The 21007-nt window shown below is 59.0% G+C and overlaps 1 protein-coding gene across 7 annotated transcripts in view; it reads left to right on the top strand.

The window, feature by feature from the left end:
• The window catches only part of EMID1 (EMI domain containing 1), an 87473-nt gene that overhangs the window by 61804 nt on the left and 4662 nt on the right, over window positions 1-21007 (top strand). For 5 of the 7 annotated variants that reach the window (XM_037879082.2, XM_037879083.2, XM_037879086.2 and 2 more), the window contains exons 8-14: window positions 2243-2287; window positions 3539-3646; window positions 8457-8594; window positions 13397-13486; window positions 14989-15041; window positions 15368-15430; window positions 17077-17121. In XM_037879082.2, coding sequence (XP_037735010.1) covers window positions 2243-2287; window positions 3539-3646; window positions 8457-8594; window positions 13397-13486; window positions 14989-15041; window positions 15368-15430; window positions 17077-17121 — 542 coding nt within the window. Of the gene's footprint in view, window positions 1-2242; window positions 2288-3538; window positions 3647-8456; window positions 8595-13396; window positions 13487-14988; window positions 15042-15367; window positions 15431-17076; window positions 17122-20113; window positions 20199-21007 lie in introns of all 7 variants that reach the window. The other 2 variants (XR_006286077.1, XM_037879084.2) reach the window with 1 other exon arrangement.

The raw sequence follows: 21007 nt of genomic DNA, 5'->3' as shown, positions 1-21007 counted from the left end.
AGGCTGATCTGGCTTTGGCTCCAGCTCCGTGCAGCGGGAAGATTTATCAGGCCTCCCCTGCTCTGACAGGCCATGTGTTTGTGCTTTAGGGGCAGAGCAGCAGCAGGAGGGTGGGGTGATAAATGTATAGCTGTGTGGCACGATTCCCTTCTCCAGCGCCCCACCCTTCCCCCAAGGGAACTGAATGGTAGCCAGACTAGGACGCGCTCTTGGGCTGCTGTGTTAATGGGGGGGAGAAGGGGCTTCCCTGGTAGTGCCCACTCCAGCTTCCAGACAGTCAGTGGAAAGGCTCCCATTGGCTCCGCTGGGCCTCTGGGAGGGGCTGTGCTGTTAATGGGCCCTTGGCTGGAGCTGGTCTGGGAATCGCTCCATCACCCCATGCGGGTGCAGGCTGCCTTGCCATTGCAGCGCTGAGCAGAAGGGCCGTGGTGAGGGCCAGGACAGGACCCATCACCTGGCTCGGGAGGGCGTGGCCAGCTGCCGTGCCCTGAGTTAGACCAGTCCTAGGTGACTGGGTGTGGTCGGTCCTAGGCAAGAGCAGAGGTGCTTAGGCCTGCTGCTCCATCTCGCCCCAGGCGTGCAGGTGAAATGGCAGAGGGAGAGAGCCCACAACCCCACAGGGATACTGCGTGCAACAGGCCCTTAGAGCCCCAGTGAATACTGTCCCGAGATCAGCTGGCAACTGGGCTTTAGAACCAGGCAGCAAGTCTGTTGGGCTCCTGGCACCTGGCTACTGCTTCCCCAGTAGGCACCTTCAGAGATCACCTGAATGACTAGAGGAATTTCCCCTGGTCGCCATTGTCACAGTCTGGCTGGGAGTCTAACAACAAGCAGATCCCAGCTAAATGAGCCACCAGGACCTACCCAACATGCCCCAGAGATTGAAGGGATGGGGCAGGTCGGATGGCTTCCCTGCCTCCTGCCATGCAGGACCCGGACTGGCTGGGAGAGAGGAGCTTGTGTGGGATCAAGGAGCAGGGCGGATGTCAGCCATATCTCGGGGTGTGGCTCCTGCTTTCCGTGTCCTGCCTCCCCTGAAGACCAAGGACAGTCCGAGCACAGGGAGGGCGACCAGAGAGCTGGGGAGACACGCGGGCAAAATGAAACCAAAGCATGCAGCAAATGGATTAGCAGAGCCCTGTGTGTGGGGACGAGAGGATGGTTTATTCCCTGGTGGGGATCAGGGCCCCCTGCAGGAGGGGACATTGGCAATGCCCGGGTGGCCGAGAATATGAATGGAGTCTCCTTTTGCAGTGGGAACTGGATAAATCATCCGCTACTTGTAAAGCAAAGTGCTTGGAGAGGAGACCTCCAGGGGCCACCTACACCGGCACTACAGACAGCGCTGTAGGTGGAATCAGTATAGGCGTGACTCCCTAGCATGAGGCTGGAGGCGCTGTCTTTCCCATGAGCCACACAACCCAGCCTCTGTCCAGCTGGAGTCTTTAACGACTCGAGACCACTTTCCCCAATGCGAGGGAGTTAGCCCCAGAGTCCCAGCCATGTCCCAACACGGCCAGTCCCATTCTGCCTCCCTAAACTCAGCTGGACAAGGTATTCTTCATTGCCTGCGGTCACCATGGGCTGAACAGCTGCTGCACTCTGCCCCAGAGGTGGCTGCAATTCAGCACTGGGCAGAGCGATGCCCTTTGTAGCTGCATATCAGTCTAAGTCCTTGGGGGTCCCACGGCCTGAGAGATGTTCTCGCCATTATCAAAGGAAAGAAAACAAAGGCAGAGACCCGATTGTCCTTTGCTCCCAAGGGCACCGGTCTAAGGAAACCCCTGTTCTTCCCTCTGACCCCTATTTGCATGGTTTGCATTGCAGCAGTGCCCAGGTCGGCACTCCAGTCCTTGAACAGAACCCCCAGGGCTAGCTGCTGTCTAAACATAACGCTGAAAGGTGCCCCCCCCAAGAGCTTGAAGTCCAAGTAGAGCGCCCCTGGTGGTGGATCCCAGCAGAGCAGAGCTGAGGCCTGTGGCTGTGGGGGGCAGAGAGGAGGGGGGCTGTGGCTGGACTCTTGCCTGTGCTGGATAGTCAGGGGGTGTTGCTCAGCAGGGCCGGCCTGGCCTGGCCTTTCGCCAGCCTGGCTCAGAAGTAAAGTTGCTTCCCAGTGCCAGGTAACACCCCTGGCACCAAGAGAAGGGGGTGGCAGGGGGAGCTGACTCTGCCAGGCTGAAGGCAGAAGAGACCATTGGCTCCAGGGAGCAGATTGATGCCCAATTCTCTCCTTCATTCCCAGGGAACCCAGGAGAGATGCTGCGGGGAGCCGTTCCCGGACGGGATGGTAGGTGACATTTTCTTTCTAAGGCATAAGAGAGTTCCCAGCCCAAGATCCCTGGGGCAGAGACCAGCAAGGCTAATGGGAGAGGCTCATGGATGCCCTCGGGGGGGCAGTAGGGAGGGAAAGAGATGGGGTCAGAGGAGGAAGCGAGAAGCAATGGAAGGGAAGGAGGGCGAGTCTCCTCTGCAGGCTCTGCCCCTGCCCGACAGGGCTCCCCTCTGCTTCTCATCCCTTTCCCCTGATCCCTTAGAAGGACACAGAAGCCAATGCTGAAGTATTGCTTAAATCACCAGCTCCTTCAAGAGTGGAGTACTCGGCCCCAGTGCAGGCGGGCACGGGCGCAGGCCAGCCACAGTGCAGCCGTCAGAGCGGGCCCAGGGGTCGGGGGGGAGCTGGAGTGCAGCCAGTAGTGGGTAGGAGCGTTCCCAAGCCAGCAGGCCAAAGGAAGGAGAGGTGCAGTGCCCCAGTGGGCAGGGCTGGGGGTGGGGGTTTCCCCAGGTGATCGCCCTGCCCCTGCATATGGAGTCTGTAGGGCGCCGCAGGGCGTGAGGCCTCTCGCCTGGCATTGAGCTGGCCGGATCCTGTCTATAACGTTTCACTGAGTGAGATGTGGGCAGCACGGGTTGGGCATGGGCACTGGATGGCTCGGGGCAACGAGACACAGAGCCCTTTGCTGCCAGGTCACAGCTTCCAGTGCCCCTGGCTGGGTTCTAGCTGAAAGCCGTTGCCTTAAGGCGCCCATGGGCACTGAGTTCTCGGGGGACCAGCCCTGTCTCTCCCTGGTGGGCAGGTGTGCCTCTCAGAATGCCACCCTGGCATGGCCTGGGCAGGTGTGGCTCCGGGGTGAGGGGAGCTTCAGGCCCCCCATCAGCTGTCTCAGCACGGAGGCTGTGGACGCTAAATAGCAGGGGGTGAGGCCCATTGGCAGGGGCCAGCATGGGGGGAGGCTCGTCCCACCACAGACCGGGGCTGTGGATAGAGGGCTCCCGCACTCGGACCTCTCAGCCCAGCCCCTTACAGCACCTCCAAGCTCCACTCCCGTTGGTTTCTGACTGTGGCAGCGACACAGCAATGCACTGCCCAGGGATGCGGCCACCCTCCTCCTTGGGGGTTTGGATTGGGGGTAGGATCCTTGGGGTTGCCCGAAGGGATGGTCGGTCTTGCTCTCCTCCTGTCCTGCCAAGGAGGCACGGCCTCTGGCAAGCAATGCACTGGCACCTGACTGGGTATTTCCTTCTGCTCTTTCCGTTGCAGGGAAACCAGGGCCGCAAGGTCTCCCAGGCCCGTCGGGTCCCAAGGGAGATCCCGGGAGCCAGGGGCCAACAGGAAACCCTGGAGCCAAGGGTCCCGCTGGACCGCCAGGTGAGTCTTGGACACTGAGCCCAGCACAGGGCACTGCTCCAGAAGCTGGGGGCCACCACGGATCCCTGCACCTTGATGCCAGCTTTGGACAACCAGGCAGGCATAGGGGCATCACAACTGCCACCCCGGTCCCTGCAGAGCCCAGACCCCTGGCATTGGCTGGCATTTATTTGCAAGCTATACCAGAGCTCAGTGCTTCTCGGCCGGCAGTCTACCCGCAGAGCTGTGTGCGTGGGGGGTGGAGGAGAGAGAGGGGGAGCCGATCCCAGCTGCACCCTTGCTTTGGTCCTGATCCAAAGCCCTGAACTTTGCAGGCAGGATCCCACTGACACCAGTGGGCTCTGGGTCAGGCTTAGCCCAGCCAAGGATTTTGCCCAATGGATGATGTTGACTGGCTGGTCCATGGGCGATGTTCCTTTTCTTGGCATTTTTTTTAGGGCTGGGATGTAGGAATCAGGGTGGGGATCTGCCCTGTCCACCCTTCTCTCTCCAGCTGCTTCAGAGGAAGATACTGGAACCGACCCAGTGGAACACCTCTCTCCTGTGAGAAGAACCTGGACCCATTAGTTAGAGGTTGGCTCATGCCCCTCTCTAGTGTAACTGTGGACATTCTTCTCATCCAGAGCCACGTCTAATCCTTTTTTACTGCTACTCAGCTCCGAACCTCAGTGCTACCCTTGATATCTTGTGGCAATGAGTTCCGCCAGCTAATTATCCATTTCTAGATGAGTATTTCCATGGTCAGTCTTAATCGAGCTGCCTTTCAGTCCCATTGAATGCCTGTTTGTCCTTGTGTGCCAAAGGAGGGAGGCTAGGAACACCTCACTGGCCTTCTGTAGCCTCTTTGTTTCCTTGTACCCCTCTGCCATAGCCCCTCTCCTTTGTCTCCTCTCAGCACCCCAAACCTTTCAGGCTCGCCTCAGTCAGAATTCTCTGACCATTCACATTGCCTGTCTCTGACACCCCCCATCTCTATTTCTGCTGTCCCTTTTGGAGGCAGGGCAGCCCGTATGCAGTAGCCTAGCTGCGGCCAGAACGTTGATTTTGATAAAGGCATTATAACAGTTCCCCTATTTTTCTCCATCCCATTCCTTTTGCATCCTAACCTCTTGGTTGCTTTTTGGACCCCAGCTGTGTACTGAGCAGAGGCCTTGATGGAACGGCCTGTTGTACGTCCCAGGCCTTTCTCCTGAGATGCCACAGTTCATCTGGAACTCAGTGAGATGCGGGTAGCTCAGATCATCCCTCCCAATCTGCATTGCTTTGTGATTGTCAGCACGGAATTTCGTCGGCTGCCCAATGCCCTCGTGCAGTTTGGTCCCTCTGAATTTCCTCCCAGACCTCTCTAGTCTTCTTTCTCTTGGGGCATCTGCAACATGCTGCTGTCTCATTGCTCGACTCCTTTCCCAGGTGATTATTTATCTGTATTATGGGAGCGTCTCCGCACCCTAGTCGTGGAGCAGGACCCGGCGTGCTCGGTTCTGTACAATCACAGGGCACAAGGGCAGTCCCTGTATGTAAGACGTTAAACATGCTTGTCAGTGTGGCCTAGTGAATAGTGCACTGGGCTATCTCAGGAGATTTGGGTTCAAGTCCCATCTCTGCCGCTGGCCTGCTGGGTGTCTTTGGACAAGTCCCTTCCCCACTCAGTGCCTCAGTTTCCCTGCCTGTGAAATGTGGCTGAGGACACTGACCCTCAATGAAAAGCACTAGCTAAGAGCTAGGGATTATCGTAGCAGACCGCTCCAGCCCTAGCATAGACCCCCGTCGCACCCTGCGTTGAACCTTTACCCAGGTTTGAACTAGGCCATCTAATCCTGCTCAGTCTCTGCCACTTTCAGACCCAGGATGGTGCTTTGCCTCTTTCCCTGTCAGTTCCTTAATAGGCTCAGGGCATGGGGTCTGTCAAAGGATTTGGAAAGTCCAAATAAATGACATCAGCCTAGTCCACGGCATGCTAATCCTTCTTAGCACTGCAAAAGGATCTTTCCTTGAGGGAGTGCTGTGCCTTCAGGTCAGGGCTGGGGATGCACACCCAGGGAACCCCTTGCTCCTGGGGCATCTTTGGGGGAAGCTCAGGACTGCATGGACACAGAGATGGTCCCTCCCAGGTTAGTGCTGCTGGGAGTGGGGCAGGTTTGCACTGCCATGGAGACTGGGATCTCCCGAGCACAGATGGGACATGGGGGGAAGATCAGCCCCCTCCCTACGAGGCTGAGCCAGGAGCCAGACTGGGGAAGGAGTTAATGCTGGGAGCTGCAGTTGCTCTTGGCAGCATGTCTCGGAGTCCCAGTGGTCTGTGTAATGTTTATTAGGCTTGGAAGGTGTCCAGTGCTGTGTCGCTTCCGGCCATTTGGAGTTAAATGTTAACAGCCATCCTCCCCAAGGGCCCCACCAGGTCCCCATGCAGTGCACGCACCCTGCTCCCTTCCAGCCTTGGCATCCCTCTCGCATCCCCTTTCCTTTGTTCTCAACCTCCCTGCGTCCTCGGGGAGGCCTGCGCAAGTCAATGCCAGCTCCCGCCCCCTCTCGCTGCATGCTCCCTGTCTTCAGCTGCAATCCACCACCGGGCCAAGGGCTGGCTGCTGAGCCCTTGGTGCCAGTGGGCCCTTCTAATGGCCTGGTGGGACTTGGATCTCCAGGGAGCACGGGAGCCATGGGATCAGCAGAGCTGATCCCTGCCCTGCACCTGGGAGTTGGTGGGGCCCACTCCAGGGGCTGTGGCTGGAAGCCCCCCTGGCACTGAGCAGCCCGCTCCCCATGGAAGTAGGAGCAGCCGAGCATGGCAAGGCAGGTGGGGGGAGTGGGAGAGGAATGGGATGGGGTTGCTGAGCCCCTCCTCCCCTCCCCGGGAAGGAAGGAGACCTGTTTGTGTTCTAAGCCCCCACCGTGATTCCCCCTCATTCATGATGGGGCGTATGACTTATCACAAACCTGCCAGGCTAGGTTTCCCCACCCTGGCAGTGCCAGGGGAGTGATCGGGACGTAGTTAGTCTAACCTAGAGGGTAGAGACAGAGCCCAGCCTAGTGGCTGGAGCCAGGAACAGAACCGGAGTCAGAGCTAAACAAGGCACCGGACAAGGGCGCAGGGTTGGAGCAGAGCGGAACCAGCCAGGAGTAAGGCGGGGCAGCAGTGATCGCAGCCACAGACATAAGCCTTGAGCAGCCAGCAACCTGCTGCTGCTGAGCTTTTAAACACAGACCTGTCGGCTCCCTGCAGGCAGTGGGGCAGCCGCCAGGCAGGTGATTCTGCCACAGCCCAACTGAGCTTGTTAACCGGCCGGGCTGAGCCAGCTAGCTGGGGGAGCTCAGGCCTGGGTTCCTGGCAGGGAGGATCTCGCGTTTTCCTCCTGACACCTCCCCTTTGCTCAGAGCCTTCCCTTTCCCCTGGCGCGAGGGGACGGTGTGGTGCCTCCAAGCTGGGCGTACCCATTTGCCAGGACAGCCTGAGCTCTCACACCTGTTTGGGGGCTGGGAGAACATGGCTGGGTCTCTCCCCTCCCATCTGTGGGTGCTGGGTCCCAGCTGGCCCCTAGCCAGGGAGGAGTGTGGGACCCTGGGGAGCCCTCGATCCTGGCCACGCTGGGTGGTGTCACTACCAGGAGCTCCTTGGCAGGATGATGCCCCCAGCCAGGGGCCGTGGAGCAGGCAGACTCCTGTGCTGGGGGCCTTCCCCCACCCTCTCCCAGCCAAGGCCAGGGGCAGGGAGAGAAGGTCACCAAGGGGGCCCCGTTAAACATGTGTGACAGTATTCAGGCCAGGAGCCACTTAGCCCAGCACAACCTGCAGGCTCTTACTCCGAAACGCTCCCGGGCCTGGGGTACAACAAGGCCTGGCACTGACCCCACTGGCTCCAGCAAGAGCAGGCTCTAGTGGGAGAGGGCGGTGGGCACCCCATGCAGAGCAGGGTTTGGCTCCCACCCCTGCATGCAGCCCAGGGAGCATTTCCTCCCCAGGCCAGGAAATCAGCCGGTCAGCAGCTGGGGTTAGGAGGAAGCCAGTGCTAGCTAGGCACCTGGGGGGCACTGGTGGCTTTTACACCTTCCTGTGGAGCATCCAGTGCTGGCTACTGCTGGAAAGGGGAGAGGGGCCTTTGGTACCAGGCTGCAAGAGGGCCATGGGGTGGGCGAGGGGAGGGGAACAGAGGGGCAGACCAGGAGGAAGGGGAAGGGCCGTTTCCACCCCTCGCCTTGCCCTGCTTTGCAGCCTCTCTGGCCATATATCAGGGCGAAGTGAAGCACAGGTGGGGCCACTGGGCCTCTGGCTGCAGAGCCAGCATTCGGAGAACTGCCTCGTCCCCTGCCCGGCCCGGAGCCTGTGCTGAGCCAGCTGCAGGGCAGCAGGTAGGTCCCCTGGGGTGGGATAAGTCACGTGTCCAGATCCGGGATATTGAGGACCGTTCTGGGCTCTGCCGTTGTGCAGCATCCTCCAGCCCGGGCTGAGAGAAGGGGGTGGCACCCAATCCCCAAGGCAGCTCCATCAGCACACAGCAGCTTGGGTTCTGCCCCACACAGCACTGGAGCATGGCCGGTGAGCACCCTGCTAGCACTGGCTGGTGGGAGAGGACTGCCTGGAGCCCTCTGCAGATCTGGCCTCGTCTTCCTGCCCAGGCTAAGGAAATACCCACAATGCCTTTCACTCAGGCGTGGTTTGCACTATAGGGCGGCCGAGCCCACAAGCATGGCAGCTGTGCTGTGCAGGAAGGGTCCCCCGCGTGGCGGCCCTGCCCAGGTGACGCCTGCAGCTGTAAAGCAAGAGTTGCTTTCGCTCAGCCCTCACGATCTTTCCTGCCTTTATTCTTCCTTTCTAGGCCCCCCGGGTCCGCCGGGGCAGGATGGTGCAAGGGGCATCCCCGGAGAGAAGGGACTTCCGGGTCTTCCAGGGCCTCCGGGACCCCCAGGCCCCCCTGCCCCAGTGGGGCCTACAATATCCCGCATTGCTGACCCAAGTAAGTAGCTGGGAGGGAGGGGGAAGGTACCTGGTTGGAGACAGAGCATGTGCGAGGGGGCGCTGGGCTGCAGTGGGGGAGTCAGTAGGGGATGGCCCCCGTGTGACGCTCAGAGGGACTGGTTTCCAGAGGAGAGATGAAAGGTCCTGCCCTCCTGTGCTCATTAAAGGCCCTGGCACTTTACCAGCAAGTCAGTATGAACATGTCTTTCTGGTTGGGGGGGCTGGGAGCCGGGCAAGCTGGGCTTGATTCCGGCACCACTGGCTTTGGCCAAGTGACTGTCCAAGGAGACACCCAATGCGGCTGGAGATGCAGCAGTTCAGCCCTGTCCCTGCCCCCCCACACCCCAGATGCTTCGGGACTATTTAGAAAAGCTGGACAAGCACAAGTCCATGGGGCCGGATGCCCTGCATCCGAGAGTGCTAAAGGAGTTGGCGGATGTGATTGCAGAGCCATTGGCCATTATCTTTGAAAACTAATGGCTATCGGGGGAGGTCCTGGATGACTGGAAAAGAGCTAATGTTGTGCCCATCTTTAAAAAAGGGAAGAAGGAGGAGCCGGGGAAGTAGGGGCATTGCCAGCAGATCGAGGGACATGATCGTTCCCCTCTATTCGACATTGGTGAGGCCTCATCTGGAGTACTGTGTCCAGTTTTGAGCCCCACACTACAAGAAGGAGGTGGAAAAATTGGACAATGTCCAGCGGAGGGCAACAAAAATGATTAGGGGACTGGAACACATGACTTATGAGGAGAGGCTGAGGGAACTGGGATTGTTTAGTCTGCAGAAGAGAAGAATGAGGGGGGATTTGATAGCTGCTTTCAACTACCTGAGAGGGGGTTCTAAAGAGGATGGATCTAGACTGTTCTCAGTGGTGGCAGATGACAGAACGAGGAGTAATGGTCTCAAGTTGCAGTGAGGGAGGTTTAGGTTGGATATTAGGAAACACTATTTCAGTAAAAGGGTGAAGCACTGGAATGGGTTACCTAGGGAGGTGGTGGAATCTCCTTCCTTAGAGGTTTTTAAGGTCAGGCTTGACAAAGCCCTGGCTGAGATGATTTAGTTGGGGATTGGTCCTGCTTTGAGCAGGGGGTTGGACTAGATGACCTCCTGAGGTCCCTTCCAATCCTGATATTCTATGATTCTGGGCTGTATTAACAGGAGTGTCATATGTAAAAGAGGAGAGGAAATTGTCCCGTTCTACTTGGCACTGGTGAGGCCTCAGCTGGAGCACTGCGCTCAATTCTGGGTGCCCCACTTTGGGAAAGATGTGGAGAGAGTCCAGAGAAGAGCAACAAAGATGATCAATCTGAGCTATGAGGAAAGGTTAGAAAAACTGGGCATGTTTAGTCTTGACAAAAAAAGGCCGAGGGGGACCTGATAAGAGTCTTCAAATGTGTTACGGGCTGTTCTAACGAGGACGGGGATCAATTGTTCTCCATGTCCCCTGAAGGCAGGACAAGAAGTCATGGGCTTCATCTGCAGCAAGGGAGATTTAGGTTCGATATTAGGAAAATCTTTGTAACGCTACAGTTGTGGAATCCCCACCATGGGAGGTTTAAGAACAGGCTGGACAAACATCTGTCAGGGATGGGCTCGGTTTGCTTGGTTCTGCCTCAGCGCAGGGGCTGCACTTGATGACCTCTCAAGGTCCCTTCCAGTCTGACATTTCTGTGATTCCATGGGAGGGTCACTATATGGCAAAAGTTGAGAACCACTGGTTTAGATCACTGGGCATCAGGACTCCTGGGTTCCCTTTCTGGCTCAGTGTGTGATCTGGGGCAAGTGGTTCCTCTCTCTGTGTTTAGTTACCTGTCTGTGAAATGCACATTTAACCATTGATATTCCTAGTATCTGTATCGCTACACACCACTTTGGGACAGGAAGTGAAGGAAAGCGCTGTCTTCATTGGGAACGGAGGGCAGGAGCTAGCCCCTTACAATAAAGCCCAGCATTGGTTCACTGATAACCTTTTGTGGCTAGGATCTCAGCTTGTGTCTCATGTGAATGAGACACTATACTAGGGCATGGCCTTGGGACTGGCTCAGGGCACCACCTACCGAGTCCCCAGCTGCTCTTCCCACAGCGCCTGGGTTTCCCTTGGTGTGGGATCTCTTAGCCAAGCACCGAGCAGGCACAGGCCTACCCAGACAGTGGGTGTCATTGGGTCCTTGAAGAACCGCGTACCTGGAAGCCCTTGCCAGTCACTGTGTCAGGCTCTCTGGCACTGAGGCGGGCAGGAGCCAATTCACTCAGTCAGATGCAGCTAAAACAGTCCTGTTGGACTCGCTCTGTGTCTCACTCCAGCCTCCTTATTGTCCTTTGCCTGATGCTGTAGTTACCCTGCGTTTGCACTAGGTAGCAGCACCCTGACAGCACCAGGAGTCTCCACAGTGACAGGAAAGAGAAAAAGATAATGTGTTTGTGGCCCTGTGGCTGCCTTCTGAGGGAGAAAGCAGCTGGGGAGGGGCTGGCGCTGGAGGATTTTAAAGGGTTTTTCTGCTTAGGAATATCAGAAATGGCAAGTCTAGTCTCCCCCGGCTTTGCTGGAGGACTCCTTGGTGGCATGGCAGGAAATGTATGCTGTAAGCTGTCACGTTTTCATTAAAGGGAGGGGGATCCTTAACAAAGAGACCCTTTCTCCCCATGGTCGCTGGCTGTTGGAGTCTGATGAACGGAGTGGGCGTTGGTGCTCTAGGGGAATGCTCCCGGCACGGAGCACAGGGACAGGCCCTCAGGTTCAGATCCTGGCTCGTCTGCTCAGAAGCTCGGGGCTGGAGGTGGGAGTCACTGTGTGAGGGTCTCTGGCCTGTGTCATATGGGAAGTCAGAGCAGCAGATGAAATCCCTCCCCCTCTCCAGTGCTCAGCTTTTACCGCCGTGGGATGTCCCAGTTCTCCAGTCAGCCACAGAGTCTCCCAGGTTAGATGAGACTTGATATTTGAATGTAAAATATTTCTTTTTAAATAAAACCCTTCTAGGGTGTCTTTCTCCATCATAGAAAAGCACACACAGGAAAAGGGCCTGAGCCCAACTGTATGTTTCCTTTGAGGCTCACCTTTGCCTTTCTCATTCACATGCTGGGAGCCAGGGTCCCTAGCCCTAAGCTTCTGGCACCCACAGTCCTCATCCTTGGAGCATGGCCTAGTGGAGCGAGCACTGGACTGGGCCTCAAGAAACACAGCTTCTATTCCCAGCTCTGGCCTGCTGGGTGCCCTTGGGCAACCCACTTCCCCTCCCTGGGCCTCAGTTTCCCCTCTGTGAACTGGGGATGATGACGCTGGCCTCCTTCGTCAAGCACTTGGAGACCTACTGATGACAAGTGCTGTGTGTGAGCTAGGTGTTGTTATTACACTTCAGCCTGTACCCAGGTGGCGTGCAACCCGTCACGCAGTGCCCTGCACCCTGGGAGCGGAGCTGTGCCAGCGAGGTGACCCGGTCTCACGGGGGGGTGGCATTGCCCCAGTAGCCGCGGCAGCACTGCGCACTGATGTGACTTCACTGGGCAGGTGCCAGAGCCCGAAGCCGTGACTCCGGGCTGCTGACAAGGAGCGGGAGCCTTAGCTGTACCTCAGCCGGAGGCGTTAACCCCTTCACTGCTGCAGGGTCCGCTGTGGTGGGGCCTGCCTGGGCTGTCCCCAGGAAATGTCAGCAGGAAGAAGCCAGGGGCCACCTCCCGCTGGGTCCCTCCATGTGACAAGGGACACAATGCAAGGCATGGACTCCAGTCCTGGGCGTCTCCTCTGGGAGGGAGGCAGAGCAGGGGAGCCAGGGGGTGCCTCAGCGGAGCCTTGCGTCCAGCACCTCTCCAGCAGACGCTCGTCTCCCATGGCTGCAGGTTCTAGTGGGTACGTTTGACGGTCCTAGGCCCTTGTCCTGGATTGGACTGGCCTGCTCTGCCCCCTAGTGGCCAGATTTAGCAGCCAACCTCCACAGGCTAAAGTGCAGCTGCTGGACACTTGCTAAACTAAAACCACTCAGCTTGGGCGCGGATCAGACCATTTCTGGGCAAGGCTTCCAGCTGCATGTGCGCCCGTGCCGGTCTAACTGTGTCCGCGCGATGAGCCTGCACCTGCACCTCTGCAGGCACTAGTACCCCACTCTTGTATAGCTCTTTTTGGTGGTTGATCTCAAAGTGTGTTACAGAGGAAGGCAATAGCATTATCCCCATTTTATAGATGGAGAAACTGGGGCACAGAGCAAGTGACTTGTTCAAGGTCACCCAGAAGGTCAGATCAGGGAACAGAACCCAGATCTCCTGGGTCCCCGTCTAGTGCCCTCGCCACTTGGCCACACATGGATTTGGGCATATATGTCTGAATGTACAGGGACTGGTGTATGCGTCTGAGCAAGGACTGCCGTACGTGGCAGTCAGTGCCTATGGACTACCCAGACAAAGTGTGTGTGATTCATCTCCAGACAGCAGCCGGAGCACTGAGGAGAAGTGCCTGCCACTCAGTCATGGGAGAGGCTTGTGCAGAAGGCTCGCGCCTGACCCCTGCTGGTAACCATGGTGGCCTGTGCATACTGGCACATGCGTGCGTGAGTCTGATCAGCTGTATCTCCGAGTGGCTGGCTGGCTGCTGTGTCCCTGCTGTGCCATACCCAGCAGATCTGGCCCTCTGCCCAAATCTCGCTGAGCAAGTGGCTGGACTGGGCCCAGTCTGGCTGTGCAGTTGGCCCATGCTAAGGGATGTTGGGCCCATTTCACTCTGGCTCCAGGAGGAAAAGGGGGTCCCCAGAGTCCTTATAAGCCAGCACCGCCTGGCAGTCCCCTCTAATCTCTCCTCCCTCCATGTCCCAGGGCACCCGCTTCTGTCAAACACCTTCACTGAATCTGACAGCGTTGGCACTATGGGGCCTGCGGGACCCCCAGGGCCTTCAGGGCCAATGGGTAAGTTCCCCTCCTCCCCGTTCCTCACTGGCGCTCTGATGTCCAGGTCGCTGGTTACCCCGTCCAGTGGAGGTCTCCCTGTAGTCCCCCACGGCCTCCATGGGGCTTTACGGGATGGACTTAGCCCACGGCAAGGCTGGCACAAGGAATTCCAAGCTGAGGGATACACATCCCATGGGAACGTGCCGATGGTTGGGCGTAACAGCAGGGATATGAGCCTGGTGCTGCCAGCCGAGGGGGTGCCACCCTCAGGGTGCCATTTGGAACTGGGGTACCACTGAGCCCACCTGACCCACCAGCCTGGGCTCCCTTTACACTGTACTGCTATGCAGCCTATCAAGCCCTTCCCCAGGCTTCAGACTGCACTTTACCAGCACACATACAAGTAGGGGGACACATAGATGCTGAGATCAGCTCTGCATGGGAAGGCTCAGCTAAAGAACTGAAGTGCTGTACTCAAGTGCACACCCCGCTCTGAAGTGTAGACCCAAAATTTCACCATCTTGTGCTGCACAGAGAACTGTACAGCGTAAGCTCGTGAAATTCGCCCCCTCCCTCAGTGTGGAGAGAGATATGCAACAGCTTTCTGCCCCAAGTTATGATTTCCACACACTGGTCTTAGACAAAACAAAACAAGTTTATTAACTACAAAAGGTAGATTTTAAATGATTATAAGGGATAGCAAACAGATCAAAGCAGATTATCCAGCAAATAAAACAAATACGCAATCTAAGCTTAATATACTAAAGAAATTGGATACGTGTAACAGCTTCTCACCCTAAATGTTGTTTTAGGCAGATTGCAGAGAGTCTTGAAGGCCGGCTGCTCTTGCTTGCAGCTTAAAACTCCAGGGATCCCTTTCACAGGCCAGACCCCTTCCCAGCCTGGGCTCAGCCCTTCTCCCCAGCTCCGTCCTTTTGTTCTCCTGTGTTTCCAGCCATCCTCTTTCTTGGGCGGGGAGTCAGTGAAGAACAAACCACGATGATGTCACTCCCCTGCCTTAAATAATGTTTGCATGTGGCGGGAACCCTTTGACTCCCACGCCCGGTCAGTGGAAAAACACTAGCATTATGATGGAGTCCAGTACCAAGTGACTTGGTCACATGTCCCTCTAGGGCCACCGCAGCCATGAGTCAGAGGCTGTTTGTAGCATCCCCAGGAAGTCTTCCTAGTGGGAGATTAGCATCTTCTGAGACCTATTGTTCTCCCTAATGGCCTATCCTAGCCAGCCATCTAAACTGCATTCTGTCTAGTGGGCGTTCGCCAGGTGTAAACACATTTGTAATAGGTGCATATACAATATTCCTAACTTCAGATACCAAAATGATACATGCATACAAATAAGATAATCATATTCCATAAATCATAACTTTCCAATGATATGTCACATGCCTCATTTTGCACAAAATACATCATAATTATGTCATACTCATATCACAATTATATTATTATGAAGAATATGGGGCATAATTACACAGTGTGTTCTGCTCCTCTTGTTCCAGGTCCTCTGGGCCCCCCAGGGCCAGTTGGGCTACCAGGCCCTCCGGGGCGCGATGTAAGTGCTGTATCTGGGGGAAAAGAGGCAGGGGGCACAGGGAGCTGCCTATGGGGTGGGGGGCAGGGCCTGAGTATCTCATCTCTCCTGTCGGGATGGGTACGTGATCTGCTTCCCCAAGTCACCCCTGCCCTGAGTACATGAGACCCCTTCTCCCCTCCCCATGGCACTCAAGAACTGCCCTCCCTCTCCTGGATACACAAGAACCCCCCATCACCTGGGTATCTGGAGCCAGCCCCCTCCAGTGGTGCCAGCTAGGCTGTGGCCAGGCTGGGGAGAGCAGCCCCTGAAACCAGGATGCTGATGCTGTCATTGTTGCTGTGCAGGGGTTACCCGGAGCGCCAGGTGCTGACGGAGCCGCCGGTCCCCCAGGGGAGAAAGGAGACAGAGTGAGTCACCCCCAGCCCCTGCCGCGCGGCTAGTAGCCAGGGCTGTGTGTGAGGGGACAGGGCTGCAGAGGGGTGCACGGGGCAAGGCTGAGGGCAGGGGCAATGGTGGAGCAGGGGCATTCTGCCTTTGCAAGGCCAGGTGCAGACTCTGGTGTTGCTCTGGGCCGGTCCAGCGGGCACTTCCTATGTCTTGCATGACGGTGGCCCAGCCAGCCCCTGCCACCAGACCACTTCCCAGGCCATTGCCAGGGGCTGGAGCTCAGCCCTGGTGGGTGGAGGGCTTACCGCTCGCAGGAGCAGCTCCCTGGCTCCGTGGCCGTCAAGTGGGTCAGAGCGCAGACCCTTCGCTCCCAGACTGGCGTCCTGTTCAGGGGCCTGTCTGAGACGAGGTGGGTTGCTGGACACATGCCTCTGTCTCTGCCACTACAACCAGCTTCTTCGCTGGCAGCTTGGGCAGAGAGGCCATGGAGACAACGTTCCCCTCCTGGGACAGGCTTGGGCACAGAGGCAGGGACAGTGTCAGGGCTCCGTCGGGGACCCCTTCCACCTCCAAGGACGGCAGTGCCGCCTCCACTAGCAGAGGGAGAAAAACGGCTTTCCCCATCCGTCCATTCCCAGGCTGTGCCCTGCCACCCTGGGGATGGCAGAGACCCTTCTCGGGTTCACGGGGCCTGCGGCTGCTCCACGAGTGAGGGATGGTGTGCCAGACGAACAGGCACACGAGGGGCGGGGGTCTGCCCAAATCCACGTGCCGTTCCACTGCTCTTACTCTGAGGCCTGGCTGTCTGTGAGATGCCGGAGGGGCTGGGGCAGCGTGCCAGGCCACAGCCAGGCACGCGCTGCCTTCTCTCCCTAGGGCCCTCCTGGCCCTCCTGGGAGCAGAGGCCTGGATGGGGACCGTGTATGTTGTGGGGCTTGATCCCTCAAATCCATTCCAGTGCTCTGTATGTTGGGGGGGAGCCCCTGATCCAAGATTCCAGAGCCCCACGGCCTACATGGGGAGGGGCCACTCCTCATGCCCCACAGCCCACACCCAAAGCCCCGCACCCCACGCTGGGAGAGGCTGTCTGTGCCCCTCACTCCCAGAGCCCCCCGCCCCATGCTGGGAGAGGCTGTCTGTGCCCCCTGTCCCTCAGAGCCCCGCGACCCACGCTGGGAGAGGGCTCTCTGTGTCCCCCACCCCAGAGCCCCCCGCCCCATACTGGGAGAGGGCTGTCTGTGCCCCCTCTCCCCCAGAGCCCCCGAGCCACGCAAGGAGAGAGCTGTCTGTGTCCCCCCCACCCCAGAGCCCCCGCCCCACGCTTGGAGATGGGTGTCTGTGCCCCTCACCCCAGGGCTCCCTGTCCCACACTGGGAGAGGCTGTCTCTGCCCCCTCACTCCACAGCCCCTACCCCGTGCTCGGAGAGGACTGTCTGTGCCCCCTCACCCCAGAGCCCCCCGCCCCACACTGGGAAGATGTCCCTCCTCATGCTGGGGTGTGCCCTGTGCTCTCCACTCTGGGGAAGGGTGGATCCTTCCCCTCTGCCCCTCCCAGCAGGCCTCTTCTGTCCCCTCCCCCCAGGCTTCTCATCCTCGGTTTCCCCTTGTGTCAGCTGCCCTGGGCTGGCTCCGGCTCACGCTGGCATCTCTCTTGTCTCTGTTTCAGGGGCAGCTGGGTCCAAAAGGCGAGCAGGGGGAGAAGGGCACCTGGGTAAGCACAGGGCACCAGCCACTCACTCACCCACTGCTGTTCTGCACACTGCACCTGGAACTGGCACCAGCCTCCCGGGGGGGCATAGGGCTTTGCATTGCAGCATCCTGCCACAACCCCTCAGCCCCACAGACAGAGCCTGCTCCGCCAGGCTCCAGGGGCCAGAGAGGCAGTGCTGGGGCCTCCCCTTGACATCCCTGGTTAATGCGGTGTCCCATGTGGAGGGGACGGGACCACAGAGCCGCTTCTCTCCCCTCATGGCCCAGAGGCTGCTTGGAACCCCCCTGCCCTGCCCGCGAGCGCCCACTCCTAGGAGAGCAGAAACCTGCCCTGCCTGAAGCCGGGGCTCCCTCGAGTCTGCAGGGCACATCCCCCCGCCATGGCGCTGTGGCTCTGCACGTTCCATCCCCCTCGCCGTGGAAACGTCCCTGGCAGGGCTGTGGCCAGGCGCGCCCTCCTCCCGTCCGCTGGAGGCCCAGCTGGCCTGCCAGTCTCTGGACCTGGCCCCTTCCATGGGACGCCCAGCATGACGCCCAGCTACTTCTGGGCCTTTCCACTGCCATCGCTGCCACACCGGGCATGGCGGGGGAAAGCTTTGGGCCCATTTCAGCCTGACCTCCCCCGCCCGCCAATCCTGAACCAGGCTCTAGCCTGGGCCTCCCCAAGATCTGTGCCAGCGGTGCTGCCCGTCGCCTCTCATACACAGACACAGTCACAGCTGGCCAAGCCTTCAGCCCTGGCTGCTGCAGGGGGGCTCGCCATGCGGGCCGGGATGGGATGAAAGGTCAGCGGTGCCGTTCCAAGCCGCCAGGCAGGGTGGGGCTCGGCATAGGTGCCAGGAGAGGAAGTGGCTGCCAGGCTGGGGAAGCCGCATGGATGGATGATGGCAGTGTAGCTCCGAAGAGGAGACGGGCTGCTGGGATCTGCCAGGTTGCCACCGGGATGGCCCCGCGGAGGGGAATTAATGATGCTGGCAGGTTGTGGCATGGAGCCAAAGGCCATGGCTTGTTTCCCCTTACCTGCTCCAGCCTCGGTGGGATCTGGGGGCTGTGGCCAGGCCATGCTGACTGGGGAGGGGGACATGGTGGCAGCCCCGACTGAGCACCCTGGTCCCTCTGGAGCTCAGCCCATGCCCCATCCATCTTTCTCTCTTTCTGTCTCTCTCATGCTCCATTTCTTCCCCACCCCCTTCACCCCCTGGGATCTTTCCCATCATCACCCCCCATCCCTGGGGCCCACTCCTCAGCCCTTCCACTCTCAGGGCCGTGTCTGGCTGGAGACACTGGCACCTCCCACTTCTATCCCTTTGCGCAAAGCTGGGAAGGCCTCTCTGGGAATGGGGGCTGGGGCCAGCGCCAGGGGGCCGGCTCACAGTACGGGACCCCACCAGGCCAGTGTGAATATTCGTGCCGATGGTGAAGCTGGGTCTGTCCCCACAGTGCCTGGACTGTGTGGAGCCGCAGGGCAGGGCTGGCCCAGAGAAGTGGGTGGTGCCAGGGCTTCCGGCCCCCCTCGTCCTGGTTGTGGGGTTAGCGATTGATACAGCTGTGGGAACCTCTCTTTACATGTGCCTCCATCTGCCTGCTGGCTGCAGGGAGTCCGGCTCCTAACCTGCAGCATGCGCCCTCTCCACTCCCTGCGTGCCCCCCACTCTGCCCCGGCACAAGGCTAGCAGCTGTCCTTTGTGCTGCTGGGACAGCCCTGCCTGGCTCCCGCCCCCCGATCACTGGCTGACAGGTACCAGCTAGCCCCTCCTTGTCTCCTTAATGTCCCTGACTGCATGGCTCCCATGCCCGTCTCTCACCACCCCCACCCTGCTCTTGGAAGTGCAGAGCCAGTGCTAGCCCCGCACACGGCCCTGGCTGGTGCCGGGCCCGCTGGCAGTGAATCTCTGTGGGCGGAGGAGGAAGAAGGGCGGTTGCTTTGGGGAGCAGGAACCGAGATCTGCTCTGGGTGCCTCCCCTGCCCCATCCCAGGGACATTCCCGGGGCACTTGGAGGCTAGGGAAGCCAGGGGGGATTGCAGGGGCTGCAGCAGCATCCAGGCTTTCAAAGCCCAGAACCAGCTTGGGGCAGACCAGCATCTGAGGGGTGTGAAGAGCCTTGTCCCGGCTTAAACCCCATCAGCTGACACAGCCAGGAGACAAAATGGGGGTCTTGAGGTGCAAGCCCCCTGGAGGCAGCCCCAGGGTGAGAATCCTGGTGTGGCCCAACAGCAGCCCCTGCAGGCCAACATGAGCACTGCGCTCCCAGCTATTCCCGCCTGGGGACTACAACAGAGCTGAGTGAGGGGTGCAATGGGTGAGGCCACCCTGCAGTGCAGGGCCCCAGTGCAGCGCTTTGCCAGGGTCCTTGTGGGAACGCGGACAGCGCAGAGTGGTGCTTTGGAGCCAGAACAGGCACCAGTTTAGACTGTTCCAAAGGCTACTGCATTTCCTAAGCCCCCCAAGCCCGTGGCTGGCTGCGCACTCAGCAGTCCCTTCCCCCAAGCTCTGAAATGCAGCCAACTCTAGGCCGGGGCATGGCAGCCATGCTGCACGAGGGATCATGGGGCTTGGTGAGCTGGGGCTACCTGGCTGGGCTGGACCTGCAGGGGTGGGGGGAAGGGACAGGGGATAGTGGCCAGCGATGGGGTTCAGCCAGAGGGCTGCTGCTTAATCTGAGACTCAGGCTCTTCCCGTGTCCCCCATGAGCTGACCTAGCTCTTCCTTCGCCAGCAGCATGTGTGTTTGTCATGAGCTGTGCCAGGTGAATGCTGCAGAATGCCACCCAGCCCAGCCTGCTCCCTGAGGGTCAGCATGTGCATGCCTGTTATGTCAGTGCCCAGCTGGGGCAGGAGGGGCTTTTGAACCAGCTGCCCACACCCCCTTGAGAGAGGGCGGCTGGGCTGTTCATCCCTCTTCTTTCCCCCCCACTTTGCCTGAGGTCCCCGGGGGTCGGAGTGCACCCGCGGGCATTCCCTTCACGGCTGGATCTGTCTCTTTCGTCCACAGGGGGAGGGGTTACACCAGCTCCGAGAGGCTTTGAAGATTTTAGCTGAGAGGGTTTTAATCTTGGAAACAATGATTGGGCTTTATGGTGAGTAGAGACAGACAGGAGGACAGAATTCCAGGCTGCTGGTGTGGGGCTGAGCTCCCAGCGAGGGGCAGGGCAGGACGCGGGAGCGCCCACGCACGCTGCCACCACACAAACAGTGCTCCCTGCTTCCAGCCCACGGTACTGCGCAGCCCCATGGTGCGAGGAGGGCCAGTGAGTCAGGCTGTGGGGTGGGCTGGGGCTGGGGCTTGCTGTCCCCACACCTCCCTGCACTGGGAGCTTTGCCTGTTTGTTGATGGCAGCCAGTGGGATTTAGTTCGCCTGCCATGTGGGTCGGCAGTGTTGCCTAAGATGACATCATCCCGCTTCAACAGGGCTTAGGGCAACTGTGGAAACCCAGGCTTTGATGGCCTCACAGTGGCCTCCTACCTGCTGATGTCCTGGAGCTGCTGGAGGAGGAAAATCCCAGACCTCCCCCGCACTGGGGGAGGGTCACGGGAACCAGGACAACAGCACACCCCCAAACCTCAACCCACGCACCCAGGCACTGACATCGCCAGGGAGTGCAGCTAGACCAGCGCCGTGGGGACGGGCCGCTTGGATGCATCTGTACGCAGTGGGGAAGGGGCAGCTCCCAGTGCGGTGAATGGACCTGCGGGGCATGGCTAGGGACTGAGTACTGGGGCCTTCCCCAGGGATCTGCCTGCAGTTGGAGAATGCCCCCTAGTGGCAGCAGGCTGATGGGAAATTACAGATTTCCCTTTCTCTTATGGTGCTTTAATATTTGTGTTGGGGCCCCATTGTGCTGGGTGCCGTACAGGTTCCCAGTGAAAAGATGGCCCCTGCACCAA

This window comes from Chelonia mydas, chromosome 15 (assembly GCF_015237465.2).
Source record: "Chelonia mydas isolate rCheMyd1 chromosome 15, rCheMyd1.pri.v2, whole genome shotgun sequence".
Classification (NCBI taxonomy): Eukaryota; Metazoa; Chordata; order Testudines; family Cheloniidae; genus Chelonia; species Chelonia mydas.
Note: the sequence above shows the minus strand (reverse complement) of the source record. Positions and strands in the feature narration are given on the sequence as shown.